At 42.6% G+C, this 24,079-nt stretch overlaps 1 protein-coding gene across 1 annotated transcript in view; it reads left to right on the top strand.

Annotated features, from left to right (window-relative positions):
- Positions 1-24,079, top strand: part of WDR62 (WD repeat domain 62) — a gene marked incomplete at its 5' end in the record, with an annotated part of 926,258 nt that overhangs the window by 671,031 nt on the left and 231,148 nt on the right. The window contains one exon of the mRNA XM_069207611.1: positions 10,737-10,803. Within this exon, the coding sequence (XP_069063712.1) occupies positions 10,737-10,803 (67 nt within the window). The remainder of the gene's footprint in view (positions 1-10,736; positions 10,804-24,079) is intronic.

Here is a 24,079-nt window from a genome sequence, read left to right on the forward strand (position 1 = left end):
TGTCGTTCAGGCTCCCTGCGTGGAGTCAGACAGAACCAGTTTCAGAGCCAAAAATAATATGCAGCAAGAACTTCACAATGCATGGAGCTATGTGGGTCCAACAGTGGTTCTTTGGGGCAAGAAATGGCAAGGTAATTCTTACCACAGTAAAAAGACACTGGCCTAATTTTCAAACTCCGGTCAGTGCACATCCATTGGGCTGAAAGAATTTCCCAGTTAAAAGCATTAGCAGCTCTGATTTGGATGCTGTGTATATTGGCCTCGGGCTACCAAGGGAACAAGGATGCTAACGGTGAGGAAGAAAATTTATTGCATCTTCTGTATTGGGATTCAGGCTTATATATCAACCTGCAGAATGATTATATGCTTGATACATCACCAGAGAATTTTGTAAAATGTCTGTCCCACCTCCTAATGAGATGAGCTTTATTTGATCTGTGTTTAAGCTGGCTAGAGAAGTGTTAGAACATCCTTTACTGGGGTCTGACAGACTTCCACTTGACATCCTCCACCTCCATTGGTGGTTGCAGAGCCTCTTCTTCCATTAATTGGAGTCTTGATGGATCCTTTCATGGTAGTGTGGGACAGACTCATTTCTGCATCAGCTTTCAACACTGTGATGACACGCTGGTATATGATAGCTTCAAAAGATCCCATGTTTTTTTGTAGACCACACTTTGGAGATTCTGTTCGTCCAAACGTCAGCTGACTTAAGGCACAATCCTTTATAATGGCTTCTCTAGACAGGAAGGCCAAGCGCCTGAAGGTATTTGATTGTTAAATATTTGGTAGTTCACCTTGGCATACTGCAAATGTTTCTTGGCATGCAACCTACTGGCATTATGGAAAATTGTAAATTAGGTACCTTTTGTCTTCCTGACCCCACGAAAGGACAATTGGTGCAGCATAACCACTGACCCCTAAGTCATTCACAATATGTGGTGGGATCGTGCTGTCCTATTTCTGGAAACTCTTCCACTGACTTCACCATTTTCTTGAAGCCACTTCTCTCTTGTACCAACATCTTTAAGAAGGACAATCAATTGCTCCTCTGCAAAAAGACACAAAAGAAGAAGATGCCTGTTTAAAAGGAGCATCAAGATTGTTAGTCCTGATTTCCAAAAATATGGAGGTTTATGGCTGACAATGGGCCCTCAGACTCTTCAAACACTATTTTACAAAAGAAAAGTTTAAGATTCAGTCATTAAAATAGGTGTTGTAAGCCTTAGGTTAGTAGGATCGGATAGTATTGTAGATTACCAGGGTTTAATAGTATTGTTTTACTTAAGTCACCTGCTACCTCAAACCAGTTCTCAAGCGATGGTCTGAACGTTGTGATGGGAAAAATACTTTTTCATTTTGACTTTGTATGAATCTACTTTAGCCCCACAAATATTTACTGTGGTTTTTGCTCTAATGGCAGCACATCTGCACACTTCAGGAGTGTTATGTATTTGAATGACTGGCTGATCAAGACGTAGCAGCGTCCTTTCCAGCTTTACTTAGTCAGTGGCCCAGCCATCTTTTTTTTAAACACGGGGCTCTCCATCAATGTTCTAGAGTCAAATTTGATTCCTTCTAAAATGCATAATTGCGAGATATCCCATGGCTACTCTTTGGCTCCTCAGAGTCATGATGCTCTTATCCCTCAGGGCATCCTTCATTCTCTTGATCCCTTCCTTGTGAATTAAAAAGATTTTACAGTGGTTGCTTTGATGGGAATGGGCTCAGAAACGCACAGCATTTTTGCTAGGATAGTGGGCTATCCTTAAGACTCAGCCAATTTCCAGTAGTGGAAGCACATTGACAACTTGACTTATGGCCCCTTATTTTTAATCCTCCATCACAGGTGATAGCGGTGACGGGTGTATCTTCTTTAAGTTGGAAGGTTATTTGAAAGAACAGACGATCAAAGCCTTTGGGGAAAGGGGCTCAGGGATTTTGTACCGTCAATCAGTGCTTTGTCAGGAGTAGGTGTACATTTTAGATGGAAAGGTCTCTATGTAAGTGTTAGAGGTTGGTGTAAATAAGTTTCCTTCTGTCAGATAGCTGGTCCTTGAATGACTTCTGATGTGGGAAAGTTTTGCCCTATCGGTTTTTCATTTTTATAGTGACTCTATGGGTCATCTTCTAGCGTGTTACAGTGTCCTAAAATATATTGCACGCATAGTTTATCATTTCAATCAAGGTTTTATTTACATGTAAGAATCCTAAGCATACCACAGATGAGTCCTTTGCAAGTTAATAGAACATTTCCTATATGATGTTATATACATACTCCTGCCCAGAGCAACAGCAGCTCTACAAATTAGACTTTTTATAAACAACCATTGATTATTAAAAAAAACACTAATTTTTTTTTTTTTTAAATGTAAGAAAATTAAATTGAATATCAGGCACAATTCCTTACACACCAACCATACTCCAGAAAGTAATTTAAAAAAAGAAACAAGCATTGAACTTTGCTAATACACTTCAGCAAATATAATCACTAATCTGGATTCACGGGAATGAACAGTAGCTTGTGGAATGAATAGATCTTTCTTCTGTGTTTGAAGTGGATGTGTTTGCAGATAGGTAGAACAACAAGGCATGGCCCAGTTTCTATGCTCTTGAATCTCTCACTGGTGGTTGCATAGGTGATGTTCTCTTTCTACAGTGGGATTCACATCTTCATTATGCATTGTTTCTAGTGGCAATAATGCACAAGGTATTTCATATATAATCAGACTTGACAAAAAGAACATAATTTCCATCAGCCCGTATTGGGTATAAAGATATGTTGAACTGATTTTTTTGGAACTGTGGGAACGCCCTCTGCAGAAACTGTTCCTAAGACTGTTTTTATAGCAGAACAGCGAAGCACTGCACCCAAACATACAGACTCACCCTTCAGACCCAAAATTTGAGAGGGGGGATTTAGACTTTTATAGATTGCCAGATTATATCACAGAGAGCTTACCAAAACTATTTTTAGGGATGTGGAAAAGGTGTCCAGCAAAAAAACATTACAAGTGTAAATGAAATTTGTGATGGGGTTTGCTTTCTCTTGCTTAAGTGCTGAACTTCAGCATAGTTATGTGGATGCTTGACTGCAATCTCAGCTGCTTCTAGATTGCTGGATGTCAAGAAGCAGCGCTGAAGCTGTGGTTTACCATTCTGTGTGGTCCATGTGTTTGTGGAGGCACTGTTAACCCTGCTTAAGGACTTAAGCTGCACACTCATTGAGAATGCACAGTATTATATTTATTTATAGTCTTTTAAAGTGCAACAGCTACCAACACAGCATTTTCCGTCGCTAAGCAAAAGACAGGGTGACTGAAAGCAGTAGCTTGGAATAGCCAGGTCTTCAGACCTTTATGGAATGCAAGAAGTGAAATACAATTTCTTAGAGACTGTGGGAAAGCATTCCATAGTCTTGGGCTCAAGGATGTGTAGGAGCAACCTTCACAAAAATGCACTGTACAGCACACAGTGGATGTGAAATAAGATTCCCACCATTTCAAATTCTTGCATGTTCCTTCACAAAATCCCTTTCCCAGTCTTTCGGTAAATTAAAAACATGCCATATGTGCAAGAAAGCCAAGTGGGACTAGACCCCATCCCACTCCTCAAAAATCATACAAGATGGCACAAGGGTGTCAATTGAAAGATCACACACATGGACCTCACACCCCTATTCAACCCCACCAACCATCCTCTGACCCAAACCTGGTCCAGCGTCTGGCCACAGTGCTCCTTGAATTATCTGTGATGTTGCTGACTCCATAGCAAATTGTAGTCTTCAAAGAGGGCATTCTGCAAATTTTCACATGCTTCCAGCTCTTTCTTCTGTAGGTTTTGGTCCCACAGTGCTGCAGGTGCATTCAGTTTAATTTCTGACTGTGGGCCCTCCCCCGACTGACACCTCGAGACTGGTTCCTGGGCCCATATTGACACATGTCTATTCTTCTACCTTGGCTCTGAGATCCACACTAATTTTTCTGTGCTGGCCCTGGCACCAGCTACTATGGTACGGGACTCAATCAAAATGTTAGTGTCAGTTCTTGGCATGCCTCTGTCATGCTACAAGATTACTAAAGCATGGCCAGTGAACATGTAGTTAGTCTCATCTTCAGCCCCTTTCTCGATGCATATACTACCAAAACGACACCAATGAGGACGATGAGGCAATATACCTGCACCCTCCTCAATGTACTGATGAAGGGCTATTACTGATAGAACCTTCTAACCAGAGTTTCCTCACCTTTTCAATATTCCCCAGGGGTTAGACTTGATCCAGAAGTTTTTCAGCAGTATCCCACCATGCCAATTGGTGTCTCAGGTGACTCCTCGTCAATGTTATTCCGGCAGGAACGTAACATGCGTGGCCCTGAATAGGTGCCATCCAAGCACGCTGACCACAGATTTTTTTTCTACTCCAACAATTGCAGCTCCAGAGCTATCCCTCATCTCTAGAGACAGAATTTCCACAAAAGATTAATATAGTGTGCAAGGGAATATGTCCCCTCCCAAATTGACATGGTCCCAACTGTTTGGGGAAAGTTGCAAACAAAGGACTTTGACCCACATGTGGTTTGCCTGTGGTGCCTATGGGCGTACCACAAATCCAAGGCCTAAAGTGGTTGTGCTTTGATGCACCCCAAGGCCATTCGAGACCTGTAAGTGAAGATCTTTGTGGTGAAACAAAGCAAGACCCTACGTCATAAGCGATCCGAGTCTAAATGCAGGTCACTGGTCCTGCTCCGAGGTCGCTCCTGTGACAGATCGTCTTCGCAGTTTAAATCCTTGGGCAAATCCAAGAAAAAGTGACGGGATCAAAGCGGGGCTATACCCAGTAGAGCCACTCTTGCTCTTCTGAAAAATGACGAGGGCATCATTGTATCACCAGGTCGTGCTCTTGAAGTCACTACATTGGAATCAGTCCTGATCCTTGTTCTGCTGGAGCAGGAATTTCCAGGGCTATCCTTAACTTTGCAGCAAATTTTGCAAAGAAATAGCTCACATTACCGGCATCCTCTAGCATGGATGTGGATCCCATTTGTGCTTCCGCCAATGGGTCTGTCCTCTGCGCCATCTGGACCCTGTGGATATGCCCCAGGCCTTCATCTATATCGGTTCCCACCCTGATGCCACAGCCCACACCGGAATGCAAAACGCAATGCCAATACCACCCACTGCAGACAGTGACTTTGGCTGAATGAGTTAAGCAAATTGTTTAGCAGGGTTACGCGTACCTTCCACCATACTGCGAAAGGCTATCTTAGGACCATCTGTCTCCCTGACAGTAGGAAGTGCAGGTTTTTTTGGCCAAAGGAGCTATAGAGAACGTTCCGGCACCAGAAGTCGGTCGTGGTAGTAACGCTCACTACTTCCTGGTTGCCAAAACATGACAGGACCTCGATTTGCTCTCTTAGTGCCTTTCTGCGAAAAGATCAGACACAGATGCTCACCCTGGCCCCTGTCTTGTTTACCCTTGAACCTGGAGACGATGTAGTGCTGGACCTACAAGGCGTTTATTCCCATATTTTCGTCTTGCAGACCCACAGGCATTGCCTGCAGTTTATGGTAAGCCACAAGCATTTTCAGTTTGCTCTCCTCCCTTTTAGCCATACCAGCTTCCCTCTAGTGTTCCCAAAAGTGATGGCAGTGGTTGAGGCAAACTTCGGATGTCAGGGTTCCCAGCCTTCGCCTACCTCAATGACTGGCTATTGAACACTGGCTTGCTCCAGACTGTCATCATCCACCTGCTCACCACAGCAGACCTCCTGACATTTTTGAGGTTTACTATCAGTGTGCTGTTACCCTTGATCCCTTAGCAGATGTTCTCCTTCATTGTAGCTGTTCTGGAAATGGTGCAGTTTCGTCTCTGCACCCTGGAACAGAGAGATGTTTGGGCTGTGATCCCCAGCTTTCAACTTCTGTCCTGAATCTGAATGAGGATTACTCTACGCGCTACTGGGAATGATGGCTTCCTGCATCCTGCTAGTCTAGCATGCCAAATGGCATATGCAGGATCTTCAGTGGGATCTTAAGTCACAGTAGGCACAGCACCAGGGGTATCTTTTGGATCGGGTCCAGTGGAAAAGGTGAATGTCAGAGGCGCCTGGTCTCCAGCACAGGTCCAGCCCCATATTAACCTTCTGAAGCTGAGAGCCATCCATTTGACATTTAAAACTTTTCTGGCTTCCATCAAGGGTGCATGTGCTCAGACAGCACCACCACAATATGGTACTGTAATAAACAGGGCTCAGTAGGGTCATGGGTCCTTTACCATGAGACTCTGCATCTCTGGACGTGGCTAGCTTACCAAGGAATTCATCTGGAGACTCCCTATCTAGAGGGTTCCGTGAACACCAGCTGAGTAAACTAAGCTAGTTGACCTCTTGCAGATTATGAATGGCAGTTATATACGGAGGTGGTGCAGGGTCTTTCCTGCCATAATCTCTTGGCCACCGTCGAGAACATACAATGTCTGCACTATTAAGTTTTGAAGTTTTCAAGGTGCCTCTTGTTCAGAGATGTGTTGCACATTGAGTAGAACACTGGGCACCTGCCTTTCTTCCTGCTGATACCTCTCCTGTCCAAGTTCTGAAAAAGATCAGGACTGACCACGTCATCCTAGGGACACTCACCAGGTTGGGATTGGACACTATGGTATCCCAAACTCCAAGGCATGAGTATCCATCTGCTGATCAGTCTGCTCTTTCGGGAGGATCTCCTGCATTAGCAGAAGGGCATTGTCCTGCATCTAAACCTGTCAAACCTACACCTCCATGCTTGGAGATTGAGCAGTGAATGGGGAGTGCCTTCGACCCTTCTTCCAAAGCTATTGTTATGTTGGCGACTAGGCGCCCCTCAACCAAATCTGTATATGCCTGCCATTGGCATACATGTGTGGCCTGGTGCACTTTACAAAAGATCGACCCATTACAGGCCAGTATGTCTGAAGTTTTGTCGTTTGTGTTGTCACTAGCCCAGCAAGGTCTTGACTTGGGCACTGTTAAAGGGTACCTGTCAGCTCTTTTGGTCTTTTTACAGTTGCTGGACCAGCCCTCAGTATTAATATCACCAGTTGTGATGTGTTTCCTCTAAAGGTTGCAACTTGTGTTTTTCCCCCCTCTCCACATGTGCGTGCATTTTGAGCCTCTCCATGGTTCTCTCTGGCTCCTTACTGTTAAGGCAGTATTTTTTCTTATCATAAAATCAGCTCGAATGGTTTAGAAAGTTACAGGCCTGGTCTTTAACTCCCCCCCCCCTAAAGAGCATTCTACCCAGACTCACTGGCTCTGCAGACTCGAGCCTCCTTCCTTCTGAAGTTAGTGACTCCATTTTATGGTTGGCCAGTACATCACCCTTTTAGCATTCTTTGTTCCTCGCTCTTCTGAGTAGGAGGTGAGACTTCACTGCCTGGACCAAAAAGAGCTTCCAGCTACTACATTTATTGCCCCAAAGAATACAGAATGATCAGCTCTTTATTGGGTTCGCTAGAACAAGGAGAGGCAAGGCTGTGCAGAAAAGAACAGGACTGGATTGTACTCTGTTTAAAATCTGTTATGCACTTGCCCAAAGGAAGCTCCCCTTGATCTGGCGGCTCATTCTGCACAAACAAGTCAGAAAACAAGAGGTCAGTGCTCATGAGTGGCTCCTACATAGGGCCATGTATGTCACGTCCGGCAGGAAACTTCATGGGTGCCATCTGCCAGCATGCAGGGGTACTGCTGAAACTCTTCTGGACACCTTTGGAATATTCAAAAGATGAGGACTCTGCAGTTAGATAGATTCTGTACAGAAAGAGCATTACCAAAGGTAAATAATTTATTCATCTAGACTTGCAAAAAGCAAATTGGTTACAAACATCCCCGGAGACAGAGCTGGATAAATGGATAAACGTGCCTTTTTCACGTAGCAGTGCAAAGAGTAGCACAAATGCTAGAATTTCAGTTGTTCTTGATTTCTGTACAGCATAAATAAAGTCCAAAGTTAGAATGCAGCTCACTGTCACCTACAACTTATTTGAAGTGCTCCTCATCTGAAGTCATGGAAACCGAAAGATTTAAAAACAGATGCCAGTGTGCAGGGCTGGTGCTTATATGTGGCTCTGCTCCTTTGCTCCTGGAGCAGAACAGTCACAGCAGAGCTGAATGACATCACCTGGCAGCACATAAGAGCATTAATGATGAATTCTCGGAAACCAGTCTAGTGCCTAAGGGTATTCTAGAGGTTGAGGAATCCACCAAAAAATGTGTTACCGAAGGTAAGTATTTGTTCTTCAGAGTTGGTATCTATTAAGCAGAAGAGACGTAATTTTGTATGGTAGAAAAGAATGTTGCTAAGAGATTACTTTTGCCCCCAGATGCTAAGACTTTTCAGGCCTATGGGCACTGCAGCCTTCCTTGTGAGATAAGTTTTTCCCACATTCTAATTCTTGAGTGACTCCAATTACACCTTTTGCACCTCCATTGAGGTCCACTGGAGATCCACAAAACACTTGCATTATTTCTTAATCAATGTGGGTTACATTTTTTGTGTAAACCTGCTACCTTTACAGATGTTCAAACCAGGGTGGGCTTTGTTCTCCCATTTCCAAGTGGAAATGCAGCCAAGTGAGTTTCTGGGGGATACTTCTGACCACAGATGCCCCACTTTTAGAATTTCCCCAGGCGTTGCAGTGAATCCGGATATTTTTTCAGCATAGCCCTTAAAGGTGGTATAGCAAGGTGGAATAACACTAACATTTTCAGAATTGGAGATATGCAGTTTATTGGGTTCACCAGAGTAAAAAAGAAAGAGCATACAAAATCACACAAGTTCTTAATGGGTCATACTGCATTAAAATTGGTTATGCTTTTTCTGATTAAGAATGTTCTGAAGGCAGTTAAATCCATTTTACAAGACAAAAGACTGGTATGTCTGCATTGTCTCCAACATATGTCAAATAGCCAATTGGTTGTCATTCCTCTGTACTGGTTATTTGTGAGACAAAAGATCCACTTTCCAAAGTAAGTGTGCTTGGCACTTGCAAGTCCCTCCTCCTGATATGGGTTTGCTTTGGACTGTTTTCAAAGATGAGAACTCAGAAGGAAGAGGTATCCATTCAAACAAATCACTTTAATTTCCCCTTTTCAAGTGGTTGCAATATTTTCTCACAACCTTCTCATTGCCCTCCCACCAGCCCACATTTGAACACATTTATAGTAATTTGGTGTTGCTTCTTCTTTTTTTTAAAAATCAACAGTTACTTTAGACTTTTTATCCTGTTTGAGGAGTACAGGAATTAGGTAGACTGTCATCTCTGCGGGTTCCTTCTTTGCAGTCCATGATCTCATTCACAGGGGTGCCACTATCTAATGGCTTGACCTGTGACATGCCCCTTTAAATACTTGGGAGATATTTATACAAAAGTATTTACAATACAACCTGATGCCTGGGGAAACGTCGAAGCTGAGAAATATGGTAAATGATAACAAGAAATCATATTAGGGAATATAAGTAATTTGTTTTGTGTCTGTAGAAGTATATAACTAGGCACTTTTTCCAGTCTACACCCATTATGCCTTGGTCATAACTTCTTGTGCAGTGAACCAGCAGCAGAAAATGGTGTAACATTTCGTGGACCTCTGTCATGACTGATCTTTCTCTTTGTCACCAGTTGGCAATCCGCAAAGTTTAATAATGCAGTCCCTGTTAGGTAAACAAATGCTATGTACAGTTCAGTTACACGAAGCCAGGCACCTAAATCCATTTTCTTCCAGCCTAAAAATGGCATTATTATTCTAGAATATTCTCAACAACATTAAAATGAGGGAATGAGTTTACTTGTATCTAGATATCTTAATAAAAAAATACAAATTCTAGTGCCTTGCACATACATTGTTATGTCTATTTCCCAACTCAGCCTTCAAACACCAACTCCACAGAGAGTGCATTACGATTTGTTATTCCTATTTTGTTGTATGTCGCTTTTTAGAGTAATGTATCAGTCAGGGCTTTAAGTATCCAGGTCCCCTGTGTTGATCTGCGAGGATTCAACCAGGGCCTGTTGTTGAGTCTCACATCAGGAGTGATGAACAAGTTGATGTCAGTTTTAACAGAATAGATCTTTGTAATTTCTTATTGAGGGTCACCATGATCTTTTAACTCACATTTCATGAGGTGGGTTTTTGTCTATTTGTTCAAGATAGTAGAATTAATTTGGAATGTAGCTCCATCTATTATTGGAGTACTTGACTACTTGTGCATTGAGTTCTATAACAGAATAAAAAGTATTTTACTATTCGTATATATTTTTAAGATAAAAGTGGTGCATAAATTAATCTAACCACTCAGTCCCACATTACAAGAGACACAAAATTCTGACTTGGCAGCAGCAGTTTTAGAAGCCCAAATTGGGATTGCAGCTAGATTGCAAATTTAGCTTAAACCCAGTGTTGGAGCACTTTCCTAGGTGATGTTGCATTTGGGAAATACCCTAGAAATCAGAATGAGGTCCAAGGTGTACATGACTAATCACTAGCTTTAAAACACATTTTCTGCCCAGTTGCTTGGTAAAATATAATTGTGAGCATGGCTAAACTCTTACGGATAGGATGAAGATGCAGAGGTTGGATTCTGCATGACCACCTTTGCCATACAAGCTCTTGGACGTTGAATAATGTTTAACAGAAATTTAATTCTGACATTCACATTGCGGAATCTGTATCCTTTTTCTAAAATTTAGATGTTTTCCGTTGTAGAAAACCCTCGGAAAAATGACTGCAGACTTGACAATGAAGACGGATTCAAAGGGATCAAATCAAAAAGGTATTGTTGAGTAAATGGAGTTATTTCCTCTGTTTTAATCGAGGCATTCTTCCATTTCTTTTTTTGTTTAAAGTTGACTCCGTATGTACCACTTCTGGTGGAATTGATGTGACCCACACATGAATCTTTTGCTGCAGCAGATATCACAGACACAGGTTTGTGTGGTAAAATAATAATTTTTTGTGATATTATGGAACAGGAATAGGTCTTCCATGGAGGAAATATAAATTTGTTAGGAAAATCTTGTAAAGCAGCCAGAAAGTCATTGCCAACTGATTACTCTTCACATCTCAGTCTGTGTGAAAAAGCCATTGTGGGAGAGTTGAAGCAATGTGGATTGGAAATGGGATGTAAAATGTAGGTTGCGGGAAAAAAATCCTACAAAGTATGATCATTCTTCTTTTTGGCTGCTTCACTTAAAACATTATTTCAGTGTTCTAAGAAAGTAAACACTGACACTAGCTTTAAATGATTCTATTAAATAAGATTGGGTCCATTTTATTTCATTTTCTTTTTAGGTCTCACAGACAATTTTAACAGGGTGTTAGAGGCATATTGTTTCCAGTACATTACATAAACAGAGTGGGCTTTGGTTCAGTCTCTTGTTCGTGATTAAATAAATAGCTTTCTTATCTTAGGGTCGGATATGGATCTTGGTGGAGGGGGACTACTCCATCACAAATGAGGCTTATATTCCATCCGCCGTATTACGATCCCGTTTTATCCTATGGAGAGCATAATATGGCGGATGGGATATGTGACCCATTTGTGACCGTGTATTCCATCCACTGAGATCAGGCCCTTAATTCCCTAATTTATTGCCTTTCATCTCTATTCTTTTTTTTTTCCTGCCCACAACTGCTTCAGTCTCAGTGTTGTGAATGTTTGATGTACCTGCTAACATCAGACTTTGCTTTGCCTGTGAGGGACTATTTTCTCTGCCTGCTCCCTCTTTTCCCCACACCCTTAACTTTAACACATCTTCCCTTTCTCACCTGCTTCCCACCATCCTCTTCCACCCACCAGCCCTGCACAATTTTCGATTCCCCCATGCATTTGGCTGATGACCATTTTAAAATGTTTTTGATCATTCCAATGTGGCTGTAGGCACTTTAGCACAGATGTGTACTGAACATCTTTGAATGGCTTTTCTTTTCTTTTTTTTTCTTTCTTTTTTTTAACAAATTTCATTCAAAGATATGTCAAGCATCCTCTTTACCATCTTTGAACAGGACTTGTTAAATTGAAACAAAAGTCATTAAAAGTTGGCCACCTCAGATGCTCGCACAACAATGGCAGCCATCTCTGAACAGAATTTTTAAAAACATATCATTGTCTTAAAAGACGACTATTTGAGAAATAACTAGCTGCAGATTCTTTATCTTGGAATTCCCCCAGGCATCAGACTTGATCCGGAAATTTTTCCCCAGCAGTAACTGTGCATCGGTACAGGGCGTCGAGTGACTGCAACAACATCGTCCCCGGATGTGACGTCAGCAGAGTCCATATATTCCCCTCTCTGACGTGCTGACGTAAGTTTCTTCTTTTCCGCGCAGCAAGGTGGATCCGGTGGAACAAAGTACCTTGGGCCTTTTTAGTCTTTTCTACCCGACTTTGGGTATTTTGTTTTATTTCACATATCTATAACTAAAATAGCATATGTGCCTTCTGGGTTTAAGCCCTGTGGATCCTGTTCCCGGCAGATGTCGGCCACGGATCCTCATTCCGTCTGTTTGTGGTGTCTGGGGTCTCATCATGATGCCGACGACTGCGACTCCTGCCATCGTCTGAAGCCGAAGTCTTTAAGGGAGCGTTGAATGAAGCTCCTTTTGGCGTGGGCGGACGGGTCCTCTTCACTCCGGCATCACAATCCGTCTTTGTGGTCCATGGAGTACTCCAAGAGTCCTTCTCGGATGGTTCCATCTACCTCGGTTGCACCCTCGACATCTTCAAGTAGGTCTTCGTAGGCGCCTGCACGCTCTTCAGCATCTCAGCCTCCTCCTCCAGTGGAGTCCGCGCCTGAGTCGGCCCTATCCCTTCCGATGTTTCCCGGCGCCGGGGCGACTATGGAACAAATGCAGTGATATTAGTTGTCCCTCCATTCTATCTTTGGTCCTTCCCCCCCGTCCCCCTCTGGAGCGCCTTTGGGCCCCATGGAGGTGGTGAGTGTTTTGGCAGGGTCTTCACCGGCGATTTCGACCTTGGTGCCTGCCCACACTCACGGATTCGACTCTGGGGTCAGCGCACGTCCTCTGTCTCCTTCACCTGATCCTCTTGTCCAGGCGCCCCTCACTACGCCGTTGGAACCATCGACTTTGCTATCGATGACAACGCTTCCAAGGAAGCTTCCCCCACTCTGCTTCAACACTGATGCCGGGAGTGGCGCCAGGGACTTTACATGAGGATTCCATGCTGGGTCCCCTTTCTGACCCCCTTGCACTTCCTCATACATGCCTTCTGGGACCCATTCCAGGTTCATCCTCGGATTGGGTGCTTGATTTGGGATGCATAGTGGTCTAGATTCCTCCCCAGGGTCTAGCCTGCTCTCGTCCCCTGGCTTGGGAACGGAAGCCAACACTGCATTCGCAGATGTTTTGAGGTGGGTGTCTGATGTTTTAGACTTAAATCTTCCTATGATGCAATTGTCTATTGATCCATTGTTGCCTTTTACCCGGGATCACTCTGACACTGAACCCATTCTGCCTTTTTGCGAGGCTCTCTACGACATCCTTCTAAGAGTCTGGACTGAGCCTTTCTCTGGTCCTTCAGTGAATCATTCTGTTTCACACAGGCATCGTCCGGCACAGGCAGGCCCCTTGTGTCTTCACCACCACCCTAACCCTCGAGGGTTTGTTACTATTTTGGGCATTCCTGCTCTGGAACAGGTTCCACCTACTCCGCCGCACAGGGACTCTTGGCAGATGGATGCTGCCGGCAGGCACATTTCCACCTCTTCTATTGCCGCTCTTCGTTCCATCAACACTTCCTGTGTGTTGGCCCGGTTTTCCCTTGCTCTTTGGACTCTCTGGAATGTTTACTACCATCACTTTCTGATGATGTTCACCCTGCTCTGACATCTTTGATCAGAGATGGTCGACAGGCTGCTCGACTTGCAGTTCGCTCCATTATGGATTCTATTGATTCCACTGGATGGATAATGGCTGCTTCTGTTGCCATACGTGTCAGGGCGTGGTTAGCGGCTTCCGTCTTCTCATCTCCTGTGCGAGATGCTCTCCTTGGTATGCCATTTGATGGCAAGTCGCATTTTGGGGGCACATCCCGATTCTGCCTTGCATTGTTTCCGTGATTCCCATGGTGGGGACTGGTGTCCTTACTTTTCTAGCACACGTCCCAGTCTGTTGCAACTTTATGTGAACTGTCATGTTCCTCTCAGGTGTGAGCATTCTCACCCCTTCTCCAGTGTGATGGCGTTTGTTACGTTAGTTGGGTTGTTTCGTACTCAAATTTTGGCTGTACTTGTGTCATCCCTGTTGGATCTTTTTGTGCTTCCTTTGGTGCACACTGTGCTTTTCTATTCTGCTGCTCCTTTCAGCGGAGTAGTGGTTCCGGAGCATATCTTGTGCCTCCTTCGTACATGTGGTTCTTTCTGCAGCCATAACAGTTTAGTCGTCTGTGGTTTCTTGGTGACTTTCAACTCTCCCTTTTGTTTACCTTGTGCGAGGCTTCGCCATGATTGGTGTGTCTCTACTTTTGAGACAGGCAGAGCGCCTTCTCTCGTTTGGCCTGCTTGCTGGCGGAAAGTCTGCCTTCGCTTGGTCTTTTTCTACCATGGTTCATGGGTTTTTCTGTTGTGCATACCTGCCAACATTGCCTCTCCTTTGATTTACCCTGGGGTTTTTCCCCTTCATCTCTGTTGCTAAGAGGTTGGGTTGGACATTCGCTCTTTGAGCTTTTGGTAGTGGATGCTGTTTTACGCATTTCTCCTGTTTTATTCCCCATGTGGACATATATTGTTGTACTCCTTCAACCAATTCTTGTCTACTTTTGGTAGGTTCTTTAACTCTGGATCCCTTCCTAGGAAGGTTACTTTTCCAAATTCCATTTTCTGCTTTTCCTCTGCCGCTGGCTCATATTGTGCTTATTTCAGGTTCCAGTCCCTGTCTTTTGGGATCAGGGAGCTATGGCTCGGTGGCAAGGTCTTCTGCCTTTGGTGGTACGTGAACCCCAGGACAGGGGTTCACATACCACCACTGCTTTCAGGGGCTGCAGAAATTTGGTGTTCACTGTTGATCACGTTTCTTCCAGGACCATTCTGCCCTAGCTCAATGATTGTGCTTTCTGCCTTTCGAGGCACTGGCTCACCATCTCAAACAGGTGCTGTAGCTCAGGGATCAAGTCTTGTGCCTTTGGTGTCATATACACCTGTAGATCAAGTGTTTATATCCCTCCTATGGCACCCAGGTGCCTTAGGTTGCCTTGAAGAGGGAGAAAACTCTCTAGCGCTTTGATTTTATACTGTAGTACTGATTCTGTACTTTTCACTATGGGGGTTTCTTCCTCTGTCCACATCCTGAGTTGGGTCCTCCCTGTAATGTTCTTCACAGGTTCTTGCTTTCTTTTCCACAGGATGTTGTGTTTTTTTTTTCCTCATCCTCCCTCTTCTTGAGGCAGTGCTGTTCCTCTTTTTCGCCTTCATGTAGGTATCCTTTATTCTTGGATTTAATTCCTGGTGACACTTTCTGTTTCGCACCCCCTTCAATAGGTGGGGTATGGTGCTACTCCCACTACTGGCTTCTGCAAGGTTTATGACTTGCTTTGTGCCCTTTTAGTCCCTCGCCTTCATTGTTCATAGTGATGGCCTGGGAGCTGTAATACCTTTTGGGTCCTGTTGTCGGCATTCATTCCATTATTTGGTATTTCGCTGACCAAATGAGTTGTTCCCCTTCATGCTTCTAGGGTTTCTTCCCTAGTATTTTTGACTATTTGGTCATTATTACATGCCATTGATCCTGTTGGTTCTCTCAAATTCCCTCTATAGCTCTGTCTGGTTGTCTTTCAGTGTCTTTTTCTGTCCTTTGGGACCTGTTCACAGACCCTCACTTTTTCTGAACTTTTGTCCCTTAATGGGCCTCAGATGCCATATCTTCCTCCCTTTATATTCCTTACGGGGTGCCATAAATTGGTGATTTTAAGGAGCTCTAGCTTGGTGACTAGGTCTGTTGTTTTGGTGTAGCAGGCTTTCCTCTCCAGGGGTTCGCATCTCGCCAACGCTCTTACATTTTAGAAGGCTCCTTCCGTTGTAATCTGTGCTTCCTATTGCACAGTTCTTTGACTTGATAATTCTGCCTCCAGTTTCCCTGTCAGCTGGTTTTCTGGCATCCATTTTTGCTCTGAGCTCATACTAGAACGTCTGCTCCTTTTACTTTGTCATTACGGTTCTCCTTCAGTGCTCTCTTTCTCTTTCCTCTTCTATCATTACCCTGCCTGGTGTATGTCTATACACTTTGCACTTGCGCAAGGCCTTACTGGTCTTTCCCAGTTTATTGTCCTTTTTGGGCCTGGTGCTGTTTCTCTGTTCGGTGTGAGTCCACCATCCAGTCTTCATTTGCTTCTCTGACTGGAGTACTATCTCCTTCTGCCTGTGAGATTGTGGTATGTCACAGTTTGCTAGTCTTTCTACTTTGCCTCTTTTACACATTTTCTTTCACATGTGTGTCTTTTATGGTGCTGTTTACAGGGTTCCATTTCCTCTTCCTGCTCGTTTGTTCACAGTGTGTCTCCCCTAGGGGGGTGGTTGCTTCCTTGCCTCCGGTTGAGGCTTTTCCTTACCAGCCATGACTTAGCTTTTCCCCAGAGGAATTGCAGTTCACTTGTCTCGTATAAGTCACTTATGTTTTTCTCTCGCCCACTCAGGCTCAAGCCCGGTGCTCCCTCTGTGTTACCGTGTTGTTCTTGCGAGACTGGGGTGGTCTGTTCGCATCCCTCTGCCATATGTTGGGATTGCTTGGGTATCTTATTCTAAGATAAGGAATCTGCAGCTAGTTGTCTCTAATAGATGGACAAGTTACTTACCGTCAGTAACGCCTTATCTGGTAGAATTCTCCCCCAGGCGTGAGACTGGATCCGGAAATATTTCCTCAGCAGTACCTCTGCATGTCGGTAGAGGGCGTCGAGCGAATCCGCAGCAATGTCAAACCTGGACATGAAGTCAGCGGAGTCCATATATTCCCTCCTCCAATGTGCTGATGTCAGTTTCATTGGTGACTTGAAGCTGCAGAACAACGCAGAGCCACAGAGAAACTGGCAATAGAATAGAAAAGCAGTGTAATAGTGTATATGCCAACCAGAAGAAAAAGAGGTGTCTTGTGACATAGCAGAACAACAAAACACCCCAAACCACCGTACGTGAAACTGAAGAGTACACAGTTCGCAAGTGGGGACGATGGGTGGGTCGATAAGGAATCTGCGGCTAGTCTATGTCTCTACCAAATAAGGTGTTACCGAAGGTAAGTAACTTGTCCATTGTGGAGCATGTTATCCAGAATAAAAAGACATTGGCAAAGCCAATAGGCTTGGCAGCGGAGACCTACTGGGTATGCTGATAAGTTTTCTAGGTTACTCTAGAACACAGAGTTCCGTTTTTCTAGACCCTCTATCACTAAGGAAATTGTGCTAGCCTGAGACAGAAAACCAGTTGGACTACAGCCAGCCCACAATCTACTGAACAATACGTGAGTGAGATGTGTTTCAGGTAATGATCAATCCCATGAAATATTATAAGGAAAATCAGTGGAGCCCCAAGCGCTCTATCACTAAGGGATAGCACACTCAAGAACACTAGGAATCACATGATACTTTATGAATATGTATTTTTAACATCAAGTCCTATGCTAGTGCACACAATATGAATTGTAAATGCAATAAAGAAAAGTAGAATGGTAGCTAGAGCATTTGCAAAAGCATAAACAGGAAAAGCTCCAACATATTTACTGTAGGATTTTATAGCAATCCTACCCTAATTTTCCTACTTTCATTCACTAAACTAACTTTAGCATTAAAATAAAAAAGAAAGCCTATTTTGAGTTTCAGATTTGTTCACACCTGCATACCTATTTTGCGTATGTTCAGTATAATAGCAGAGTCTGCGATTCTTGTCACGTGAGGCCACCTGGGCTCCTAAGCCCCACAAAGGAAGGCTGAATGGCTCCCAGCTAGCCTTTAGCTAAAGTGGGTTGTGAGATTCTGCATGGCCTGTGTCGTCGTTGCCTGGCATGATTCCCCTCTACTGTTTCACACCCTTTGAAACTTTTAGGATAAACATTTGACAGAAAATGGTCTGATACACTTATGTGTTCTTACTGTGGAAACTGTGTTCTTTGAATATTACCACAAACAAAATATAGTTATCAGCTTACCACTGAACTCTGTTCATAACTCAGTAACAAATACTTAGAAGACAATAGAGCAGTCTGGACAGATTAAATACTATGAATATATTCAAGCAGATTTGATTATTGTATTGCAGGGGAAAAATAACATAAATTAAATGTGTATTCCATAACAGTCACACACACATTCATTTCTAAATAAGGTATTCACTCAAAAGTGAATACCTTGGAATGAAAAAAAACATGATAATTGGGACAATGTCAATGCTTGTTACATTTGAGAAAACGCAGAGATACACAGGAATGGGCAAAGGGAAGAATTACTATAAATATTATAATTTTCAGTCATTCTTGTAAACACTTTGAAAAAGCGGGTCAGTTTATTCTCACTCTCGCAATTGATCTAGGCCAGGCTTCTCCAACCAGTAGCTCGTGAGCTACTTTTAGCTCTCCAACTACCTGGAAGTAGCTCGCCTACTAAATGTGAAGCTTTTGCTTGGTTGAATATATGGAAACCAAAATTAAAAAGTGTGTATTTGAGACAAAAATGTGTGTATTTTCAGAACTCCTAAGCTGATATTTAGAGAAAAATGGTTGGGTTCTCAAAATATATTTAAAGCTGAAATTTGATTGACAAATCATGTAACTATCGGGAGAATTATTACTAACAGTTTTACCTTGATGCTCTGGCATTGCAACTATGGCTTTTAAGTATTAGCCATGTAAAGGCATTTCAAATTGACAAAGCCTTTTTTACGTACTGCTGGCAATCCTCCTGATGCATGGAGGTGATCACTGCTGCTAATTTTCATAGGGTGGCTACTAAGGTAATTCTATCTGTTGTGGTCACTGTTGCAAAACTATTAATAGTAGCTCACAATGATTTTCTTTGAACAAAAGTAGATATTACTGCAGAAAAGGTTGCATACTCCTGTTCTAGGATTTCTCCATGTTTCTAAAGGAAGAAAGAATACACATTTCTTAGAGGTGTTGTTCTCCTATTGATAGTTATGGTCCTTGTAGACTCTTGGTAGACATTATCGCAAAGAAAAACATGTACCTACTATCAGAGTGAAATTGAGATTTCAAGCCGAAAGAATCCGGAACTCCTATTTTTAAATCATCAACATTAGTTATTTCACTTAATGTAGAGAAATTAAAATCTTATCTATAGGTAACCTCCCAAAGTCTGACAAATGAAAAACATGTGGACCACATCTGCTTTTTTTTCTGTGACCATTATGGTGCAACAGGCATTATTTAGCTTTCCCACCTATTGCAGTTGGCTAATGTATAATAGAGCCTATAAATGTTTTAGTAAAACATGAGCCTTAAATCAGCTGGTTTTAGCTAATCCTTAATTGCAACAAAGGATTGTGATATTAATTCTAGTTGAATCTGCTGCCCACCCTGAGTCAATTGCTTAGCCTCTCTTTCTAAATCTCATATGGTATGATCTTGAGATACAAATAGTAACCCATTAAAGTCCTGCCAGTTTGTTGTCTTGAATAGAAGGTCTTTAATTTGAGACCTTTAAAAAATTTGGTTTATATTATGTTAATGAAGGTTGGGTAGAAATTCTGCTGAAGTACCAGATTAGTTGCTGAGGGGAATCGTTGATATAATGGCACTGAGAAGTATCAACCGCAATCAGGTAGCCTAAAGCATCAGCTATTTAGGTTGTTTTCATCTCCAAATAAAGTCTTGTAGTAATATTCTGCAGTGTTTTTGTTAAAAAAACAAAAAGACAAAGGAATATAAGTTAAAATTGCTTCAAAACACCTAAGGAGATTTTGGGAGTGTGCTCTTTTTAATAAGGTTCACCTAGCCCAAAATTCTTATTGGCAGATTGCCCCAATTTCTTTCAACAAGGTTTTCTAATTGATATCCACAGTGCGATTAGGGGTTTGGTGTAACTTAATACCAAGTTCCATGGCTCGTGGACAGACAGTACAATTTATTTACATTAGACGTTTTATCAAGGTAGTTTGCGTTATTGAGATATTTTGTCTATTTTAAATATGGCCCAAAATCATTATATGCAGGAAGCATTTGTGAAGAACCAGGCGTAGTACTATGTAATTTGAAAATATCATAATTCTTAACAGACTTCTTACATCCTTGAAATGGATTATGTCAAAGTCAATGTATTTTTTTCTTGCATTATGGGAAAAGGGTATAGTGCAAAATGAGCTGGAGATAAAGGTTACTTCTGATGTATACCCCTCTTCACTGAGGTGACCTTCGGCACCGCTCTAGGGAATGAAATATGATTTGGTACCAAGTTGAAAAAAAACTCTGCTGTCTTAAACTCGGAGATTGGCTTGTACAGTGGAACACCTCATTTGGGTCAGGGTAAGAGTGAATGTGGTGTAAGAAATAAGGTACAATCAAAAGATTTAACTCCATTACAGTAGGAAATCCACACCATTGCTCGGTCACTGCAGATTCTTGCTCCAAACCAAGAGGCTGAAGTTGTTAAGGCGGCCGCAGCAGCACTCTGCTGGATACCCTTTTGGATAATAGTGACCAGCACGTTCGACACATTGCACCCTATCTGCAATTAGTCAATGTAGAGCTGAGGAAACAAACATCAATCTGAGGTGATCCTGCACTGGCAGCCACAGTATAATCAGTTGCATCCACAGAAAGTAGAATTGATGCACAAGTGGGATCATGTGCTCGTACCATGTATTTGAAGAGGAATGGTGATGGTCTAAGTAACCGATCGTGACAATTAGCTGAGAATCCAACATTTGACGAGTATCAAGTTGTATTGTGCTGATGGAAGTCTTTTATTTTTGGTCACAACTGGGGAGGTTATGTTGTTTCTCATTACATAGCAGGAAGGCTTGATTAGCTTCTTCTGGGGCTTTGACATCTTTGAGGGGAAAGCTGCTGATTATGGACACCCACAATAATCCTCGTAAAGTATTGATTGGCCACCCACATAAGTAGCCCCTTAACCATGTCTCAAGCCTGCCATTGCATGGCCTGTGTGTGCAGTTTCACTTCCTCTTCAACTTGCCAAGCCTTGAACCCCCCTTTTATTACATATAAGTCACCCCTAAGGTAGGCCCTAGGTAGCCCATAGAGCAGGGTGCTATGTAAGTAAAAGACAGAACATGCACTATTAGGTTTTACATGTCCTGGTAGTGAAAAACTCCCAAAGTTGTTTTTCACTATTGTGAAGCCTTCACCTCTCATAGGCCAGCATTGGAAGTACCCTTATATTCTTTTAAGTGGTAATTTCTGATCTGAAATGAGTGGCCTTGTCATGTTTGGCATTGTTGGAATGAAAGTGAGGAATCTTGCTTACTGGTGAAGTTGGATTGAGCATTACTATTTTAGAAATGGCACTTTTAGAAAGTAGGCACTTCTCTGCACTTGCTGCCCTCTGTGCCTTACGGCCTGTCTCCAATCCATGTGTGGTCTGTGCTCCTTTACAGATCCCCTTGTGCATTCCACCAGACAGACATAAACACAGGACACTAAACAGCATCTGCATTCATCACATACTGACGGTCTTCCTGGGAAGGAAGGGTGGAGGAGCTCTCACTTACTTACACTTCAAAGGCTAGTGGCCTGATCTCACAAAAGGACTGATAAACCCCCACAGTTCTCCTGACAGACATGACTGTGTTGAAAGGGGAACTGGTGCACTAGTGATCTCCAAGGGGTTGGACTGAGCTTCCCTCCTGTTAAAAACTCTCAGGCATTACAGTCCCTCTAGCTGAGTGTAGTCATTCACATAGGGTTCCATAGTCGACTACTTGGAGCATCAAAGGGAAAGAGAACTATTTTAACTGCTCCTAGAGTTCCTGAAAGTAGTGACAGGCTTATGGAAGCATTGTTATGCCACTAGGGATATAAGAAGCCAACAGTCTGATGCATAAATAGGGCAAGATATGAGAGAGGTTGTGTGCAATGTTCCATCAGAAAGCAATTGTATCCTATCAGGATACAACATCTGTTCAGTATCAGCAAGCTAATTGATTCATATACAAACATAAACGTAGAAGATGCCCTGTCCTTTAAAGAGAGAAACACGTAATATCTTTTTCGGTCTCATTGTTGGACAGAGGAGCTTAATTTGACATAACTGACTCTCCTGCTTATTTCTTGTGTCCAGATTCCCACCAAAATGTTTAAAACTAACATAGTTAATTTCCTTCATACCCTTATTTGTATGTTTTTTTTAAATATTATAAAAGTATTAGAATGCATATGAAGAACACTTCTTTATGAACTAAAATTATAGATAAGTGTAAGGTGTTAGCAGGAAGTAAATGTCAACTTATGATTTCTTACTTGTCTCTTTGAAACCACAGCATTTTGTATTAATTCACCTTCGAAAAGCATAGGAATTAGAAATAACATTGTTGCTTAAAAGAGCCCCATCTTATCCAAGGATCTCTTTTGAGGTTATCTGATCCAATTGTCCCTTTACCTAAGTACCCCCCCCAACTTTGAAGTCCTTGGATGTACTTTAATTAAAGTTTTAATTGCCTAGTTTCTCAAAGACTTTACTGTGCTCCCTTTCATCTCCAGTTTTCATCTTATTGCACAGTACCAGCCATATCTGATTTTATTTTTTTATTTCCAATCAAGAAGTTTCTCTTCACAGTATTTTCTTCCAGACATCTGACAGCAACTTTATTAATACAGTGAGCTGTAGACATGTCTGTGCCATTCGTCAACCTTTGTTTCTAATAAGTAACTATGCTCCATAAGCATTATTGTATAGAATAGATCCAGAGACAGACTTGCACCATGTAAGTCTTTGTAGAGCCACTTGAGTCAATCAAGCAACTGACAACTTAACCTTAGTTGCACATGATGTTGGAAGTGGCATCCTCACTATGTACAAGGAAACTCAATTGTCCTTAAGTTAATCTGTGTCTCAGAATCCACCTCTGGAAATGTTATTACTAAATAGTTCTCACAGATAATTTTTGAGAATGAAAATAAATCATTGTGATGGATACTTCTAACTTCACATTCCTCCCCTTTTGAATCTTCGAAGGTGCTAGACTAGATCAGAAAGCTCTGCAGGAACTCCTGCACACTGGTGCATGGCACTGTCGATCTCCTCATAACTCCATTGCTCCTTAGTTCCTCTTTTTGGACATTCTTTAGCACAGTTTTGGAGCTCCACTCCCATCTTTTTCAGGACTTTTACTAAATTGTTTAAAGAACTTAATGTCACATATTCTGGGATGTCTCCACCCTGCACCCTTCCCAAAAAACAACCCATGGTTTAAGCCATTCTGCGCTTAGGGAACCAATATCAATCCCATATCCACAATACATCTGTCTTTGCTGCCCAGATACAACTATAAGACCTGCAACAAAATACTCCCTGGTGCATTCAAAGCTCCTGGAACAGGTCGCAAACTTATTCCTGGTCCCATTCCCTAGCCTCGGGTAGGTCCAGAACATAGTCGAACGACAAATGCAAATGAAAACATAAGAAATGAAAGTGGGTTTTGAAGCCTTCCCATGACCTCAGCTCTCTGGAGAAGGTGTGTAGTTCTCAATTCACACGTCTGCCTTCTTCCCCAATGATCCATCAGGGCATATAGTCGGATGATAGACAGCAGAGCCTTCTCCAGGGCCAACTCATTCTGCTCAACTCAGGCTGGCCTTCTGGGCTAGGCCACACCTTGACACCCTTAACACAGGCTCCACCCATTCTTCATAGTATAGTACCGGCCTCTGCACCTAAGGCAGCACAGGTGGATCTAGAGCTGAATGCTCGCCCAGTGTCAAGCTACAAAAATTATAACAGTGCATCTACTGATTGAGGATGACTCCCCTTCCGCTCCTCTTCCCCGATGTCAGTATTCTAGATGGCTAAAGGCCATTTTTGCTTGACTTCAAAGCTATGCATATGTTTAACAGGGTCCTCACATGAGGATGATGTT

Source organism: Pleurodeles waltl, chromosome 9 (assembly GCF_031143425.1).
Source record: "Pleurodeles waltl isolate 20211129_DDA chromosome 9, aPleWal1.hap1.20221129, whole genome shotgun sequence".
NCBI lineage: Eukaryota > Metazoa > Chordata > Amphibia > Caudata > Salamandridae > Pleurodeles > Pleurodeles waltl.